General features: G+C 40.6%; 1 protein-coding gene across 1 annotated transcript; it reads right to left on the reverse strand.

Annotated features, from left to right (window-relative positions):
- Positions 1-4260: 4260 nt before the first annotated feature.
- mier2 (mesoderm induction early response 1, family member 2) lies at positions 4261-19036 on the reverse strand. The gene is made up of 13 exons (XM_032526318.1): positions 18805-19036; positions 17414-17582; positions 15664-15777; positions 15419-15530; positions 14393-14472; positions 12002-12071; positions 11643-11794; positions 11183-11264; positions 10252-10346; positions 10043-10173; positions 8543-8682; positions 7749-7844; positions 4261-6963 (listed from the first exon to the last, which is right to left on the reverse strand). Exons 2-13 carry the CDS (start codon positions 17438-17440, stop codon positions 6479-6481), a joined length of 1584 nt encoding a protein of 527 aa, XP_032382209.1. The 5' UTR covers positions 17441-17582; positions 18805-19036; the 3' UTR covers positions 4261-6478.
- Positions 19037-19174: the final 138 nt, after the last annotated feature.

Below are 19174 nucleotides of genomic sequence, written 5' to 3' on the forward strand. Positions count from 1 at the left end.
GGTCTTCCATGCTTCCTCTTCCATCCTACCCCACATATGCTCAATGATGTTCACGTCTGGTGACTGGGCCGGCCAATCCTGGAGCATCTTGATCTTCTTCGCCTTGAGGAACTTTGAAGTGGAGATGGAAGTATGCGATGGAGCACCATCCTGCTGGAGAATTTGGCCTCTTTTATGGTTGGGAATATAAGAGGTAGCTAAGATTTCTTGGTATTTGAGACTATTGATGTTGCCTTCCACCCTGCAGATCTCTTGCACACCCCATACTGGATGTAACCCCAGACCATGATTTTTCCGCCACCAAACTTCACTGTTTTCTGGGTGAATCTTGGATCCATGCGGGCTCCAGTAGGTCTCCTGCAATATTTGCAGCAACTGTGGTGTAATTCAACAGAAGATTCATCTGAAAAATCCACTTTCTTCCACTTCTCCAGCGTCCATCCTTTTAGCAGGCTGTGGGCCTTGGCAAATGCCACACGGTTTTTCAATTGTCTTTTGTTTAGTGCTGGCTTCTGGGCACTGATTCGACCATGGAGGCCATTTCGAGACAGAATCCATCAAACTGTTCTGGTTGACACAGGGACTTCAGGGGACCAGGTCTGGTGGAGCTCTGCTGCAGTGGAAAATGGGCTGGCCTTGGATTTTCGAGCCAACAAACGGTCCTCTCGAGCAGTTGTCTTGCGGGGTCTGCCTGACCTGGGCTTGTCAAAAACATCTCCAGAGTCGTCAAATGTTTTTTTAATCCTCTGTACTTGACGCTGAGACACATGTAAGGTGTCTGCCACATCAGCAGTGGATCTGGTCTTCAGCCTCTTGATAATCAAAACTTTAGTCTCAGGGTGAATCTTAGGCATGTTTGCAGAGGTCTAGCTGCAGTTGATGTGAAGGTCTAGTGTACAGGGGTTGTTTTTATACACACCTGAGACCTAATTGATCCATTATTAGTCACAGGTGAAGCTCATATGACAAGGCGACAACACTTATGACTTTGCAAAAATTGACTCAATGGGCTTTACCAAGCTGTGAATATTAGAATACTTTTTGACCGTTTCTTTTTGCACTGAAACATTATTACAAAAGCTGTTGGGATTAAAACGAGCCATTTCTTGTAAATAAATCTTTATTAGAAATATATTTCAGCGGCACTTCAGGTCAATTTGTACACAAGCGACAAGACTTTTGTCAGGGACTGTATTACTGTCCTTAAAAAACAATTTGTTTACAAAAAACAATCAAAAAATTAAGACAATAATACATTCCTTTAAGGATTTGTTTTTCTGTTGTCATGGCCAGAATTAAAAGGAATTAAAAGTCCTCCAGAATTTTAGTAGTAGCTCTTCCAGCAGCATGATCCCACCTGTTCATTGTCAGGAAACTCCCAATAATGTATTACTGCCTTTAAAAAAACAATTTGTTTACAAAAAATAATCAAATAATCAAGACAATAATACATTCCTTTAAGAATTAGTTTTTCTGTTGTCATGGCCAGAATTAAAACATAAAGAGGGACAACTCTGTCAAAGAAAATAAGGGTTGGAAAAACACATTTATTACCAAATTGTCCTTGTGTGTGACAACTGCACAGAAATTCAAAATGTATTGCAAAATTGATTTGCATTGGCAACTGAAATGCAAACAAAGAACATTTATTCGGACAAGAGACTATCAGATTTACATTCTCAGTCTCACACTCACTCATACTCAGTGGAGACAACTCTGCTAATTTAAGCAGAGAAAACAAAGCATCTATTTTCTGCTTGTAAATTGCACTTTTATTAAAAAGAATGGTTGAAAAAAACACTGTCATTTATTTATTCTGCCTTGTAAGAACCCTATACTATCAGTTTTCTAATATCTAACTGCAGAGTAGGAAAAACATGTTAACTTTCTTTAACTGCCTTCCCCCGAGGTGCCTTACATGGCCACTTTTATACATGTGTTCTCCGCAAATAAATAGCCTGTGTAATTAGCAGCGTAGCTCCTAATCTGTGAGTGAAACCTGGCCTGGAGAACAGGAGGCCAGATGAGATAGAGGGAGCTTTTCCCACAGGTATACTGTTCTCCACATACACTTCTTATTCTCTAATATCACTCTCACAACATGTTGCTGAAACAACCCTTCAGACCCAACTGCAGCTAAACAAAATGTACCGACTAAATTTTATTCTTTGGACCAGCTGGGACCATCTGCTGGTCTGGTAACATCTAAATGTAGCACTGAACTAGCACAGTCATTTCATTTTATAGTTCATACAAACATCAAGTAACTTAATGCCTCACTGCTAAGTCTTTGGTGTTCGTATATGGGAAAAATAATTTATTTTGGTAAAACCTCCATGATTCAGTGTTCCAGTTACTTAAAGAAGTCTTAGGATAAAATACCCAATACTAGCTTTTGCTTAAAGACAAACATATTGAACTTTGTCGTGGTTCAAGGTAACTTATGGTTCTGATGCCTTATTACTGTATAAGATGGAGTCCTGGACATCTCGTAATAGGACTAAAATATTTTTTTCATAAATAGAGATTATTTCACTTGTTGCCTTGTTCTTTCTCGCTATAAACTTTTTTTTATTTGCTTTATTTGGTCTTGTTTTGACGGCCACAGATTAAACAACTTTTAATTTTTGCATTATTGTTGGTACAGAACTGAACTGGTAGATCATCTCATGTCTACATGCAGCAATGATGAGGAGGGAGAAACACTGCAATGAACACTGGCAGGAGGACACACACAGGATGGTCCTGTCTGAATAGGCGTCTTCTGACAAACACACAGATGCATTTATGAACAAACACACACACATACAGTACATAAATACATATGTAGTACATACATATACATATATACTGTATATATTTAAATTCATCGTGCCAAAGGAGAAAGTGGAGAAAGTGTTTATTTAAAGTGCATACTGTGTGAGCTAAACTGTCGATTCATACTTATGATATTTCAATTCTCAGACTGCAAAATAAAAACACTACCGTCTGTCTGTCAAAGGGGGCAGATTGAAAACGTTTTTGCTATTTGCTTCTGCGACAGGAAAGGCTAATAATAATAAATGTAGGTTAAGTACAGTCATCGTAGTGAAGAGACATAAATGTATTATAATTGAAAACATAACAAATGTGCTAATATTTTCATGTCACAGCAAGGCTCTCAAATACTTTTGAGCATTCTTGTCAAGCAAATAACATTGTTTTCTGTATACGTTTTGTGAGGCATAGCACACAGTACAGTGTATCAGCCCATACTTGTTGCTTTGCTCTCCATCTGACAGTAGATGCTATATCTGGTGACGGAGTTATGACCGCAGCGGTGCTCTGTTCCTTCACCTGCTGCCTGGGACCAGCAGAGGGCACCAGAGGGCGAAGTGATGGGGAGAAGGTAAAGAAGAGGGTGGGTTAAGGTGGTGGAGTTGGCAAGAGGGAACAAAAAGATAAATGTGCTGCAACAAATGAACTAACCAGAGTCAGATAATTGTCAACAGAACTGGATTTTATATCAATTTTCTGTTATCTTTCTCTTTGACTAGTTGTTTATCCAAAAATGTAGTTAGGAGATGATCATTGCTTTGTTTTTATTGTCCCTTGCTCTATTATGAAAGTGGAGCAAATAATTTGCATTCAATTTAACAACTTGGCAAAAACTAAGTGATTCTAGTATCTGTTGAGCATCAAATTCCCACCTTGAAATACTGCTTAACAAGTTTCCTTCAGTGGTCTGCATGCCTTCCTATCAGGAACAATGGGTAACAAAAAAGCAGTGAAAAAAGTGTCTGAACATCCAAAGAAACGTCCCAAACATCTTGCTTCTGGGGGACATCCAAACATCCTGTGTTGCATATGATATTATGTCATGTCTCGTGTCACTTCTCGCGTGTTTTCGTAACAAAAACATAGTTTGGAGAGTAAGCTTGGGCATTCGTCCTGGTGAAAGATTTAGTAGTATGTGTGTGTGTGTGTGTGCCACTGCCAGTCTCACAAACAAGTGCAGGTGATGTATCAGCTTTTAAAAAGTAATGGCAACACGTTACTTAACGTTTTCTACATAAGAGTGACATGACACTGTCACAAACACATGAACCATAACCATAACCATAACTTGGACAACAAAACCGTCATGCTTACTTAAAGAAGCGCGGTCATAAACGTTTGACTTTTTGTTTTATGACACCTTTGTGACAGTGTCATGTCACTCTTATGTAGATAACTTCAAGTAAAGTGTAACCAAAGTAATTAATACATATTTCACTCATGTTCATTTCAATCATTTCTTTTTATTTTATTTTTTACAAAATAATTATAAACAAACATAACAGAAGCAGTACAATATATAAATTGCTAAAAATAAAAGAATTAATAAAAAGAGAGTGATTCGGCCCTGTTTCCTGCCTTCATGGTCTCATCATGACCCCCCCGCCCCACCCCCACCCCAACCCCTGTCATGTAAACAAAGACCAAACAAATGTTGATCTGAAACTGGCTTGGCTTTAACAGGAATTACAGGAAGAGTTTCCACATGTATAGACATAAACGAGGAATAAATAGGACAGATGGAAGAAAGAACTTGGGGCTTAATCCTTTGACCCGTTCCCTGTAACTTTGCCTTTACCGCTTTAGAGAGTGTGACTAACGTGCAGAAGATAATTCCACATATGTATGTTGTGTATTAATGGATACATAAACCAATGCATGACTTTGTGAAGTGACAAAAAAAATGTATTTTAATTATTCTTAATAAGGAGGTATCTTAAAGCTCATCAATCAAATAATCAACTAATATTCACTGTAATCTTTAGTATATGCTTTGTCCATACATGTATTTATCATATCCATGACCTCACATCAATTCATTTAAATATTGTGCAATGATAAAAGTGCACTGAGAATAGAGACGTTTGTCTTCCTCAAAATTCATAAGACAGTTTGACAGCTCTAACATGAGGGAACATGATAGTTTTGGGAAACAGGCAAGACATATTTGAGAAACTGTTAGAGAGAATTGCACTATAAAATATATTATTAGAAATGTTAATGCATCTAGATGTGTGACATTAGTCAGTGTGTTTCACTATGTCTGGCGGCAGGGGTCGGTGAAGGAAAGAGATGTTGGATTTGTTAAATCCAAAACGCAGTTTGTATATGTCCCACTAAAAATATCACAAATGTACCTTTGTTCACACTTTGTTCACTGATTGGACGTTACTTGGATGAAAAATGGCAAGCATAAGATCTTATAAATTCCATACCAGCATGATATTTGGACCTCAACATCTGTTATTACATTAGTTTTTACTCTTACACTGACAAGATTTGTCATATTCCAATAAACTTCTAATCACATAATAACATTCCTGTCTGATCCGTTTGTGAAACCTGTCCAGACTGATAGCGATTCTCATTGATTAATGATCTTGGGGATCATCAAAGTTGCAGAATTTGAGCAAAGTGTGATTGCAGTCAGTGACTTACTTATGTTCGCATTTACATTCTACATTCACACGTTTTATTTTAGGCCTAATCTGCATGGCAAACAGCCTCCTAATGGTACGAAATATTCAACGTGATGGAAACGATCAGACATGATGACAAAGCACTGCACCTTGGTAAATCTCTTTGTAAATCTTCAAATTAAAAACACGCATTAAAACTTCCACAAATACAAAATTAAACCCTGCAAAAAATATTGAGCTCTTTTTTTGACCGACCACGTTCAAATCTTAACCTCAGAAAATGTTATTTAGTTTCAGCTCTTTACATGTAAACTAAATTCTGACTCTTCTGCCACTCTTCAAGTGAAGTGGAAACTAAACCGACATGAGGAACCGAAAAGGGACAGCCAAGTACGAACTCCATTGAGGACATTTAAACTTAAAGTTTAAATAAAGTATTCAGTATATACTTTGAAGAGACTTTGAAGAGTTTACTCTGTGGTCAGCATGGCAGCAACCATGTCAATGTGACACTCTCCAGAGACAGATCTCAAACGGCTGCAGCAGCAAAAGCGCTGATCAATATGCAGAACATAGCTAAAAATAAACGTGATTGGCTCTTGCAGGAAGAAGTTTGGATGATATCTGAGCTGCAGTTAAACTTTTTCATCCTGATAAATAAGAAGAAAGAAAAAAAGAAACAGTGGTTAACATTGTCAATCATTGATCCGTTTTTGAAAAGGAAAAAAAAAAAAATCACTGCTAGCCAGTTCTGGTTTGTTTGCCTGGTCAGTGCAGCTCTCATCATCTGCACTGCATTTTCACAAGTATGTATTAATCACATCCAATCAATATTTCTGTCCTGATAGTAGTAACACTCATCATTCCACAATGGACAGAGGGTTCAAGTGTCTCCGTTTAAAAAGAGGCTTCAGACAGGAGAGTTACCCCCCAACACAGGTAGTAGGTCCATTCTTTTTCACAAAGTAAGGTAAATGCACTTTTTGTCCTGGTTTGTTCAAGCCTTGTGTAAATACCACCGATCAAAGATCTCGACACAGGGCAAACCATGAAGAGTACCACTCAGTTTTGAATTCCACATGTCTCTTCACTGTGTGAGAGAGTGTGGATGCTGGACGGGAGAGGAGTGCAGCAGGCTGCCAAATGCTTGGAAGTGTGATGGGAGGACAGAAGAAGGGAGGTGAGGCCGCTGGCAGACTAAACTCTACCTGCAGCCCGTGGGGGGAGCCAGTCCCACCGCCTGCTGTGTCACAGTCAGGGCCCTCGGAGACAAACGGTCCGCTACACATGTGCAGCTGGTAAAAACACGAGCCTGGGAGGCTGTAGTCGCATGGGAGAGGGGGGCTCTCCCAGCCCCCGGGGGTTGGGGGAAGGCGGGGACTGGGGTGAACAAGTGTGGGGACAACAATCCGAGTAGGACCCGGAGGGCCCCCAGGGCGGGGGAGAGAAGGGACGCCAAGAGCGCGACATCCGTCACATACAAGTCTGACACCCCAACTAGCCCCCACTGGACGATCAAACAAATGTCTTTAAATTAGTCAGTAATGTTTCTTAAATGCCCCCGAAAAACTCACTAGGGTTTTTCAGTTAAAATTTGTTATCCAAAAAATTTCAGTGAACTAAAACTTGTGAAAAAGTAAATGGGCTTCAAAAAAATATTTTTGAATTGTAAAAAAGGGATCAGGAGTCTCTTTAGCTACACAGAAACATGCATCAAAGTGGCTCTTAAATTAACACACAAATCATTCCATTTGCATAAGGACCTGTGAGTTGCCCTCTCTTGCCAAATGCATGGGAACAATTTATCCGATTAATCGTAGACAATATGTATGATTATTTAATTTTGTTTCATTGATTTGCATTGTATATTCCTTATACTTGTGTGTGTGTATGTGTGTGTAAGTTGTTGATATGCACTGCAGCCACAACAACAAACTGTAAACGTGTTCCCAGTAAATACAAGTGATTTTAATTTTAACCTAGGGTTACGGTTAAATGTTACAGTTTAAACATATGAAATGGTAAATATCAAATGTACTTACACATTTAAAAAAAATACAAAAGACAGGAGGGCCAAGGTTGAAATCCTGAAATCATCTGTATAGACAATTATTGGCATTTACTGAATAACCAGAGGAGGCTTCACGGCCTACTTAATGGTATACAATAGCCCTGGGCCTTTTGGCTCCGATTAGATTATCTACCACCAGCAAGTTAATGAGACTTGTTCTTGTTCTCAACCACCACAGTATTCATACTCTCTCTCGAATTCTCTCGTCTTGCCTTCTTTACCTGCAGGCCCAGCCTGCTTTCTGTGGCCTGTCTGGACCGAGTTCATGGCTTTAAGTGAAATCGGGGAGTTCGCCTGCGGCGGGGACGGCTCTCCTCCTCTGGAGCACCATGTCAACAAATGTGCATGCACACACATACAGACACAGACATGCATATGTGCACGCACAACACACAACAACACAGGACACACAAGAAGCAGGAAAGAAGAAAAGAGTGGGGAAAACAAAAGAGGTGAGACATAAAAATGATTCATAACAAAAGATAATGAATATGTGATGTCAGAATAAAAAGCAAACCATGTTATCAAAACAAGACAATCAATAGATACAAATGAAATCCAGAGAATTGCATGTTAAACACAATGAATAGCAGAAAATTATGGGATTTGAAATATGTGTCGGACATGGTATGTAAAGTAAATGGTTTAATACAGAAAGATGCACAGCTCTTCCTGATTTCAGCGTTATGGGAAACCAAACTAAATCCTCAAAGGCACACTGGGATTGTTTTACGATATGCTCTAATCACAAAGTGGTAGAGCTAAGTGCTCTGTGACTAGATTCCACTTCAAATGAAACTTCAAGAGTAGAAATCTTCTAACGTTTTAATGTGCTTGCTGTCCAAGCTATTCTGTCTTGCTGTAAACATGAGATAATAGGAATGATATTTCAGGGTATTACTGCTGTAACGCTTGCTTCACTACTATTTGTGTTGGTCATCTATAAGAGAGCAAATTTACTTCACCGTGGCAACCGTTTTCAGACTATGAGCCACCACATCAGGAGTTTGATTACCTTGTTTGTCCTGGTCTAGACTCGACTGGGGGGGTAATGGGGACTCCAGCTGCCCAGTGCCCATGGAGCTGTGAGACAAGCCTGAGGAATTGTTGCTTCCCTCCAGCTCCCCAACCTCCCCGTCCTGGTCTCCATCCTCTCTGTAGCACACAACACAACCACTGTTAGCCTTACATACTGTAATCATACTGTAACTGCATCAACCGGGAAAAGTTATCAAGACACAATAATCAGACAAAGAGCAGAAGAATGACACACCCTTACCCCTAATTCCCACCAGGCGCGTCGGCGCTGCGTTCCGGGTACGTAGCGTGCCCCGCGAGCAACCGCGGCCATTCAAGCCAATGCTCAAAGCGTGTGTGAAGTGGCTCTCCGCTCCGCTTAGTATACGCGCAAGGTCTATTTCTACGCGGGTCGTTCAGACAGCCAGGCAGGATGTGAAACAGCAGGACTGTCCAGTCAATTTACCAAACCCCCCCCTCAAATATTGTTGCAAATATGTCTCCTTTACAACACCACGGACAACAAAGGCTTCATCTTGGAGGTGGAAAACATAAAACCACATTACAGATCTTTTTTTAATCAGGACAACACCAGAAAAGAGAAGACGCGGGGGTGGCATTTAGCTCACCCAGTAGAGCGTGCGCCCCACGTAGGCTGAGGCTTTTGCAGCGGCCCGGGTTCAAAACCGACCTGCGGGCCTTGGCAGCGTGTCATTCCACATTTCCAGTCAATCTATTGTCACTCTGAAATAACAGGAAAATGCCCCCAAAAATTATCTTAACAAAGAAGAAAAGAAGGCATGGAGTTTAATTGCGGGAGTGGAAGGTAGATACTATCTTAATAAACACAAGATTATTCTGTAAAGGACTTGTAGAGTTAATAAAATCCGCGAGTCGGGCAGCAAGACCCTTCCGAGTCGCGCGGCAGAAGACAGAACAAAACAGCGGCGCAGTCGGAATGCAGCACAGACACGCTCAAAGAATTTAAAAAAATGGCATAAAAAAACCAACATAAGGTTTTTCCAGAAACGGTAGATCTGCTACTCTGGATATTCAATATTCATAAGGGCTATTTTCCAGTAAACAACACATATACATGTTGTTTTGTAATTTGGGATTAGATCAGTAGCAGAGGTGCACTATAGATAGCGTTGACAAGCTATAACTAATGGGAATGAATAAATAAACAGCTGTAAAAGAGATCAGGTGTTACTGAAAGAGGTTCTCGGAATAGGACTGATTTAATGGGAAGTTCACATGAGAACATGCAGGAAATCCTCATTGCAGGGGCAAATAGAAAACAATCATATGCTGAGACATAGAGTAGATAATATGAACATGTCTTTAATACATTTAATAACTCACAGTCTAAAAGTTCTAACTTTTCATGATATTTTATATATGTATATTCTAGTATTTCAGCATACTGAATAGCAGAAATAGCAAGATCTCACGTTCCTGTTTACTAATCATGCATGTTTGTTCCGGTAGTACTCACATGCTCTCTGACTGGAGGCTGAACTTCTTGCGGCTGAGCCTGGTGGCCTGCTGGGTAAAGTACTCATGACGGTCAGACTTCTTCCACATGTAGTAATACTCTACACACTCGCCAACGGAGCGCGTTCGTACCTGTGGAGGAGGAAAACGTTTTTGCTTTGAGAAAAAAGCTCTCATCATTAGTCAGGAAAGACTCGACTGTGCACTCACCTTATTAGCCTGAATGAGGTGGAAGTTTTTTCCGTAAACCCGATAGCCATGCTCAAAATTCCTACACTCCTCCTCACTCCAGGCACAAAGCTCCTCTAAAGAGAGGGGAAAGCACCGGAGGTATTTTACACATTCATTTTAATTCATTGTTAGCATCCTTTTCTTTTTTAATCATTTTTTTCTAAATAAATGCTCTGCAATCACAGCTTTGTGCTGTAGATCGGGGATCTTCAACAGGGGGTCCGGGACACCTAGGAGGTACTCAGAGTCGAAGCAGGGGGGCCTCACAATTTTTGAAAGTTTTTTCAAAATTTCAACATATTATTAGCAAAAATCCCCACTGATGATAGGCGTACTGGCCTATAGGTAAGGTAGTATCTAAGTAACGAAGATAGCCATCCACAGAATTAATTACTAATCCACTTTGCCACATGTATGTTTTAACATGACTTATAAAATCATGCAAACAATTATAAGGCTTAATAGCTTAGTATTCTATGCAAAAAGACGATGCATAAATGCTTTAGGCCGTCCTACATGTTATTGTAGGCCCAGTTGCATGCAAATTCATTTTATACGACATATGTAGTGGGGGGGGGTCCCTGCTCCGGCTCTCTCTCTCTCTTTTGGCTTTAAAAAACGTTGAAGACCCCTGCTGTAGATGATAGCAGGGTTTGAATGTCCAGTTATGAATTGATAGAGCCAGCTTCAGAAAAAGTAGGTGGGTTGTAGTTTTTTTTTTCTCCCCATTCCATTTCAAACTACAGTGAAGGTCTTTGACTTGGAGCTGCTTACAGCTGTGAGAAGTTACTCCAAATAATGTTGTGAATTATACATTATTTCATTAGTCATTATCATGGCCATTGACTAGACTTTAAATAAGTATTATAGCAGGTTGGAAAAGGTACTGTAGGACACAGAAGGTTCTTACCACGGAACACTTTCACATTGAAGCGTAGTCGTCTCAGGGCCTCTTCTGCATTAAAGTTGCATTTAACTAGTTCATACAGTGCCTGAGAATCAAGAGAATGGATGAGACAAAAGGGTTAGACTGTTACAAAGAGACCTAATGGCTGCTAAATCTGATCTCTATTTTTACACTGAGTGGAAGAACTTCAGATTGACCACTGACAAAGACTGACCAAACCATCATCACTATCAACCATCACTATCAACTGCATTAAGTTGAGGTAGATTAGTCAAGATGTGGTAAAATAAGACCAGATTTTTAAGCCTTGAGACATAGGGACACGTTTTGTGACAAAAACTAAATGTTAAGAAAGCAAAAGATAGTGAGCAGTACTTACAGCACATGTTACTATAATCAGCCTGACAGCTGGAATACACTACTTGACAGTGTCTTTTTGAATGCAATTTAAAAGGTACCTTACCTGTTGGTTGTCTCTGACAGTGTCTCCTCGTGTTTGTGTGCATGTAGCCCCCTGTTGGCCATGTGGGCTCTGTGCATTCAGCAAAAACTCTTCTACTTCCTGCACTGGCAGAACACCCGGCCTCCACAGTAACTGGTCCTCACTGCTGCGGTCTACAGCAACAAGAAAAGGTTTAGGGTATGAGGGCAAATGCAGAGACAGAGAAAGAAGATGAGGATTTGGGAAAGGGAGGAGATAGAAAAACTGATTGAGAGACAGAAAAAGACAGTGTAGGTAGATAGAGAGGTGTTTGGCCGTGTCTTGTTTGATACCTCCAGTGGGAGCGAACCCAGCAACAAAAGAGCTTTTCTGTTGCTTACCTCTCTCCTGGTAGGAACATGAACTGAGTGGAGGGATTTTTGCCTGGTACATAGAGCCAACCATGATCTCCTGAGAATGAAATCAAAGACACAGTCGGTCATAGCTTGGAAATGGGTCATATAATAAAGGCTGACATTTTGTTGAAGTCTGTGCTGTGCAATAGGGTTTAGATTTAGATTCTTTAGGCAGACCTGCCTACTTGAAAATACAAGGACCTGAACAGAACCAGGTCTCACGTCAAAGCTAATCAGTCAAATTGTATCGCCACTAGTCTTTTCTCTGGCTTGGATAAAAGAAAATATCATATATAAGTTCTGCATCTTTTGACAGTCAATCAAAACTGGCTGGCATGGGGCTTTGATGGTTCTGTTGAAATCAGGTTTCAGGTCTTAGAACAGTTTGGGTTCAGTTGGTCCAGCAGTGTGGTCCCAGGAATTTCATATTGTACAATGCTACAGTGCATAATTTATACCTGATGCAAATGGTCAATAACAAGCATGGACTGTGTAAAAAAAGTGGACGTAGCCACCGTGATATCATCATTGGTTTGTGAACTACCGTTTTGAAGCCTTGAGTTTTGGCCGCCGCCATCTTGGTTTGTTGGAGCCAGGAGTGACTGGTGTCACTGCCCGATGTGAGTCAAGTGCAGATTTGAGTCGCGCATGCGTCACTTTATGACAAGTAGCCTGCAAGATGCTAACGAGAGACTTCTGTAATGTCAATACAGTAAAAATGGACCTACTTAACCAAGTTCGTTCATTGCTGGCTACAAGCTAGCATTAAACACAACAAAGGCTGTGAGTTGTATGGCGTTTTGAGTGAACGTTAGCAATCAAACAATACATAGCTAAACTGTTTTTGAAATTATTCTCATATTCGGTTATTGTTTGTAATGAGAAAAGTTAATTATTTCATGGATTTCACAAATTCAGTTTGACACGTTATGCCCAGTGGCGGCTGCTGGTCTTTCAAAGAGGGGAAGCTCAACTTTCGGCCTAAATCATAAAAATTTTCCATTTATCCATAATCATTTATAATATCCGTGAGATGGTTTCATCAAGAGGCATGGCCAGCAGTACGTTTTCTTTGTCACAGGCGTTCCAGTCAGCCAGATTTGTCATATCAGGAGAGCTGAAAATACCTGTTACTTTGACCTATCTTTTGCACTGAATCAATCTTAAGTGTTTCTCCTTGTAAGGAAGACTTTCAAATGGCTTTGCCAAAATCAGGTCAACAATATTAGCATTGTCTGCAATCGTGTGCAGTTTGCTGTCTAGCTAGTTCACCCCTACAACACTAGCCTAACCTACTGTATGAATGAATAAATGAACAAATGATCTAACAAAATGATATTAAACCAGAAGGAAGAAACGTGGGAATTAGGTTTAACTGAAACAAGGAATGTTGTGTATAATTGTATGAAATGTATGATAAAAATTGCCTAGCAATTTTACCAAGCAAATAACAAGGAATAGTTGGCAGCAGTTTGTCTTTCAACAACATTTGCAATGTCCGCGATGATTGAGCTTGTAGCTTCGGCGTCTTTTTAAAGTACAAAATCTCTATCAATCAGTAGGATCAGGAGATGCAGCCTTTCGACACACCCTCCAATCATCACGCAGAAGCCCAGCGTCCAGGCCAGCCCACTCCTCCATCAACCCCCCCGAGACGCTGAGAGTCCATGGGTGGGACATAATCGCAGCATTTATCCAATGGCCGCCTAGTTTTGAACCGCTTTAAAAAACTGTTCAAAGCAGCCCCATTGACGTCCATAGAGGACAGGCTTCAACAGGGAGATGCACTGTGACGCTACGGGAATGTATGAGAAGGAAATCAAGTCAGCTGATTCTGAACAAACTCGTCTTCGAGATGAACGTGTTCTAACTCATTTTCAGTCACTGAAAAGTACACAAGTGTACATATTTGACCATTCATTTTTTGACATTTTATGGAAAGCTGAGCGTAAAGAAATTGCCACTGGTTATGCTATAAACCATTTAAATCTGAGCATGCGCAACTCACATCTGCACTCAACCAGAGCCGTCTGACTCACATGGCTTCACTTTTATACAGTCTACGGGACAAGATGTGTGGTACAAGATGCGTGGTACAAGAGCTCCACTGCCGGGGCGGCCTCTAGTTTACCCAGTAGAATGTGTGCCCCATGTAGGCTGAGTCCTTTGCAGTGTCCCAGGTTTGAATCCTACCTGCGGCCCTTTTCTGCGTGTCAATTTAAGACAGCCCCCCCCCAACCAATTTTCTCTCCCATAAATACATGCAAACTGCCACTTACTGTATATTATGCTTAATGTCTCTGAATCACAATCTTGTGTATGTTTCAGCAAGACCCATTAATCATAAGATGTGTGTTGGGGCATACGGTGGCTTACCTTATGCTCTTCATTAAAGGGAATAGAGGCATCGTCAGAGTCCTCATCTGATGAGCTGACTAATGTGTCTTTGTCTCTACCTGAGAGACAAAACATCAAAGCGGAGGATCAGGCAATCGTTATTATAAAAACAGTTTTTTCAATCCTCTTGATGCTGATAAATCACAGTACCTTCAAATAGTATTTCAGAAACATTATACATGTTCCATTTTTTTAGTTTATTAACCTTTCAACAAGTAAAATATATTAGTAGAATTCTATTGAGATACAAATCTCTGAAGGGAAACCCTACCAAGACAGCAGTGGGCACTGAAATGTATAGACAGTGTGAGTGTGGACATGATAAAATGCTACATAACTTACTCAGTATGAAATACATTTCAGGAAAAAGCGGTGACCAGTAAAGAATCAAAGATGAACAAGGCAGCTTCACTCACCTAATCTCTCCTGGATACATAAAGGAGGCAAAAGCAGCGTACCTGCCATATATTTGGATTTCAGGATATTTTGCGGACTCGGCAACGATACTGTCACTACCAGGAGGAAAGCTGTTTGAATATGTTTAAACTTTCTCAGTTTAGAAATATTTGAGTGGCTTTGACATCATTCAGTCATATGTAGAGAGACACATAAAGCAGTACATGCTGCCATACCAGGAAGTTCCCATATCACATTCTACAGAAATAAACAAATCAAAGCTTTCATGTAATTTTTTGACATCATAAACTCTGGCATGTCATGTTATTGCAATGTACCGCCTGGCTGTAAGTAACATGCCGCAGTCTCAGCAAAGCACGGATTTTAAATTGATGAGAAAATATTCCACCAAAAATTTAAAAAAATGGCTCCAGGGATGTTCCTTTCTTTCTGGACAGCTATACATCAGAAAAAGGCCCTGGGTGTGCATGTGGGTGTTGTATTTATGAAGCTAAACCCCCCTCCCCCCCACCTATTTTCTAACTTTTCTTCTGCTGAGATAACTTAAAAAGGCACATAGTGGCGTATAAATGTCCATGTGTGGGTTACCTTGGAGGCGGCGGAGCAGATCTGAGGTGTTTGAGGTGACTGAGGGGGTGAGATCATCAGCTGACGATTCTTCGTCCTCCTCCCCAGGAAAGAGATCCTCAGTTAACTGATCCTGTACAATATAAATGAAGAGCAATACAACAGCACATTATAGAAAAGCACAGCAAAAAAACACAACAACACAGAATACACTCCTAATATTTCAGGAAGTAACGGTTCTCTGCGTTCTTGCCGTTATCTCTCACCTTCTCCAGTGTCATGTCTGGCAGTCTGGCAGCAATGCGACAGGTCTCCTTCTCTGGATCTGACACTGTGTAACCATACAGAGCCAGCAGCTCCTCCAAAGGAAGCTCACCGGCCTACATGCAGGGAATTACAGATGGAGACAGCGACAGGTGGACGGAGAGAAGTGTGTTACTTTCACATTTCTTGAAAATAACCTCCTTCAGACATCTGCCGCCTCAGTGATCTCATGGACACTCTTGGTGTTTTTTCCTCTTTTGTCCAAATAACTCCAAAGCTTTCACTTAGTTTGCAGACTGGCTCTTGAACAGCCGAAACACTGCAAACAATTCCTTCGCAGAGTGAAACCCAGAACAGCTCTTTTCATATCAGTCAAGATTTGAGGAGTTGAAGCAGATGCAATAATCAACAGCAGTGTTGTATATCTTTTCCTGAACTTGGTTTTCAAAGGAAGTTTGTTCTAATAAATAAATTCTTAAATGTGTTATTTAGCCAAGTTTGACAGGAAAAAAGGATGGCATTTGCATTTGCTTTGCTTTTTGTGGCCACGGGCATAGAGCCAAGCCAACCAGCTACAAGATAAATGTGGTCATAAAACATTGATTTGGTGCAAAAAAAAACAAAAAACATTCTGAAAACAGCAAAAAAGCCAAAGGTACAAGAGTGTGTAGATAAACGATCATAGACTTATTATAGATAGTAGCTCGCTATAGCCATTCACGGGTGTTAACATTTCCTTGGTAACAACGAGCTCCACCAATCCGAGCCGTCACTGTTCAGCTTGGGATGTGGTGTTGTGTATTGTGGCACTTCTCCATGACATTGCGAATAAAACATCTTTTTCTTGATATCATACAGCCTTCTGGCTTCTACAGGGGCAAAACAACTTCATTTCACAATCTCATAGCTCGTGGTACTTACACCTTGGATGGTTTAGACATTATGGCTAATAATCAAAATCCTTATGTAGAAAATGAATTGGATTTTCACTTCCAAAACCACACGGTTGAGCGCTTTAGGAAGGTCTGTAAAGCAAATCTATTATCTGTAAACTGCTGCTGCTGATTAGACCATGTTTTGTTTGCACTACTCCACCTTAGCCTTAATGAGTAATGGCCAAAGGGTGAGACAGTGACACTATGTGAAGTGTGGAGCTGCTTCTGTGTGTGTGTGTGTAAGTGCAGCTCCTGTCAACAGGTGTGAGTATGGGCTCAGACAGAGCTTTGTTACTGTTATGGAGTAGATGCACTGTCAGGTGGTTTTGAAATATGTACTGTAAATGGCAGTAGTGCAACTTTAGTCTGAAGGTTGCGTGAAAACAATGCTATTTGTGTTTCTTCAGAGGGCTTTATCTGTTTGTATCCAAATAATACTCCGTTTATTAATTTTCTGCACTCATTTACATAATGTGATGAATGGTTTTGGTCCTTTGATTGATAAGATTCAGAACTGTGTTGTTTACATAATTTGTACTTGCAAATTTTGTATATATATATATATATATATATCTTGAAAACCTAACTTTACATCAATTTAAAAGAAATTCAATAACACTCAAGTATTAAGTGCATTAATTTAGTAATTTAAATCAAAGCATGCATTTCAAAAGTAAGCCTACTGGGACAATGGGTGCGTAAGTGCAGTAAGATGTAGTAAGGGTCTTCAGAAAAATATGTTGCTGAAGAGACTGTGGCTTTCATACAGCAGCTATGCTATGCTAACGTATACAGACAAATTTGAACTTGACCGTACAGCGTGGGACTGCGCTGCCATCTTCATGGGGCGAACAGACTCTTCCAAGTCCTCTAAGGCCTGTTAAGTCTTCTTCTGCTTCTCCTGCTGAGGGCCTTCATCACTGTACCTCCTCCACTCTCCACTAGGCCACAACCTCCACACTTTTCTGCAGGGGCTTTTAATCCACCTGCAGAAACACACAAACAAACACAATGTTACTTGTACGGACATCCTACGCCATGTAAAACAGCATGGGGATGCATTATAGCAGCACATTCCTCTGTGTGTCCATGGCAAACGTGCACACATGTACACACAAACATGGCTGATCCTGGCTCATCCTATTACAGATCAGCTGACTCCTGACTTTTAAACCACCCTTTTTAACAAATGAGACATGCAGTGGGGATGCAAGTATCTTTTAAAAAACTCCTACTGAATCGATGTGTGGCATTCAACTATAACTTTAATATAATCTCTCTAAATCGCCAACAAAATAATCAGACAACACTCTACAGATTTGGTTTTGGTGTTATATAACGCCAAATTTCTCTTAAAATCAACACATAGCTAATCAAGTGGGGTGACAGCATTTTCCGAATGTGTCAACTTGTTTTCCAATAGGCCTACAGGCTTTGGGCTAAAATAATTAAGACAAAGTGGAACACATGTCTTTGATGAAGACATGCAACTTGAGACCACGTAAGAGTTTAATACAGGAGTGAAAGAAATTCGGTTGGTAGGCTACAGGACAGGGTGTAAAAGGATGAAAGCAATCCCACCTAGTTCACATTGAGTCCCACCACTCTTTGAATTAGATTACACTTCTTAGGACACCATTCCTCGGCAAATAAGTTTTAAAAGTACAGGGAAAACCTAAATATTAATGCTGTGTGCCTCGCCCAGCCCATCGAGTGCTGTCTGTCTGACCAGGGGCGCTTTCCTGTGACTTGGTGCTGAACGTCTCTTCCTCTCCCCCGGCTCACTACCAGTAGCACAAGAAGGAAATAACTAGTTCTCAATATTTCTCTCAAGTTTACCGCCACCAAGTCGTGACATCGCTCCCAACTTTTTCACTCAATCCACTTCGTCGCCCGCCGGGGCGCACCTGAAATAGTTCAGCACCGACCCCGCCGGGCTCCCTATTGTTTTCTACTGACTTACTATCAAGGCGGAGGGAATGGCTCTTTAAAGCTAAGAACGCGGAGAGAGGCGATACGCTGGAGAGGTTCTCCATTTCTTTCCCCGCTCCCCAGTTAAAATGCCCCCGTAGCCCTCTTTCAGCCGGCGTTCACCGGCCGGTGAACCCGTCGACACGCTTGTATACCGTACGGCGTGACACAATTCATAAATTCGGTCCAGTTTTTCTATTATTTGAGTCATTACATTCCTCGTTTTCGCTCACTTACCTCCGCCATTCCGTTTCTGCGCAAGCTGACTATTGCCCGGATGTTGTAGGTCTGCTCCTCTCTGTACTGCTCCGTTTATTGCCGCAACGATTCAGCAACATACAGTGCTACAGTTAGTTAGGTGCAGAGTTATATTGATAATTTCCAAGAAATTCGGCTATTTTTCTCTCGCTTGAAAGCTGGCATAAGATAATTTCCCTTTTAGTTAAAAAATAAATTAATAAATAAAACCTCCCACTTTCGGTATCAATTTATAAATCGTATAGGTTCTAAAAAGAAAAAAAAACTTTCAAACATGAACGTAAAACTAAAACTCATCTTAAATATAGTGCCTATAGCCTAATGTTTATTCCCTATTTTATATGCTATA

Source organism: Etheostoma spectabile, chromosome 9 (assembly GCF_008692095.1).
Source record: "Etheostoma spectabile isolate EspeVRDwgs_2016 chromosome 9, UIUC_Espe_1.0, whole genome shotgun sequence".
Classification (NCBI taxonomy): Eukaryota; Metazoa; Chordata; class Actinopteri; order Perciformes; family Percidae; genus Etheostoma; species Etheostoma spectabile.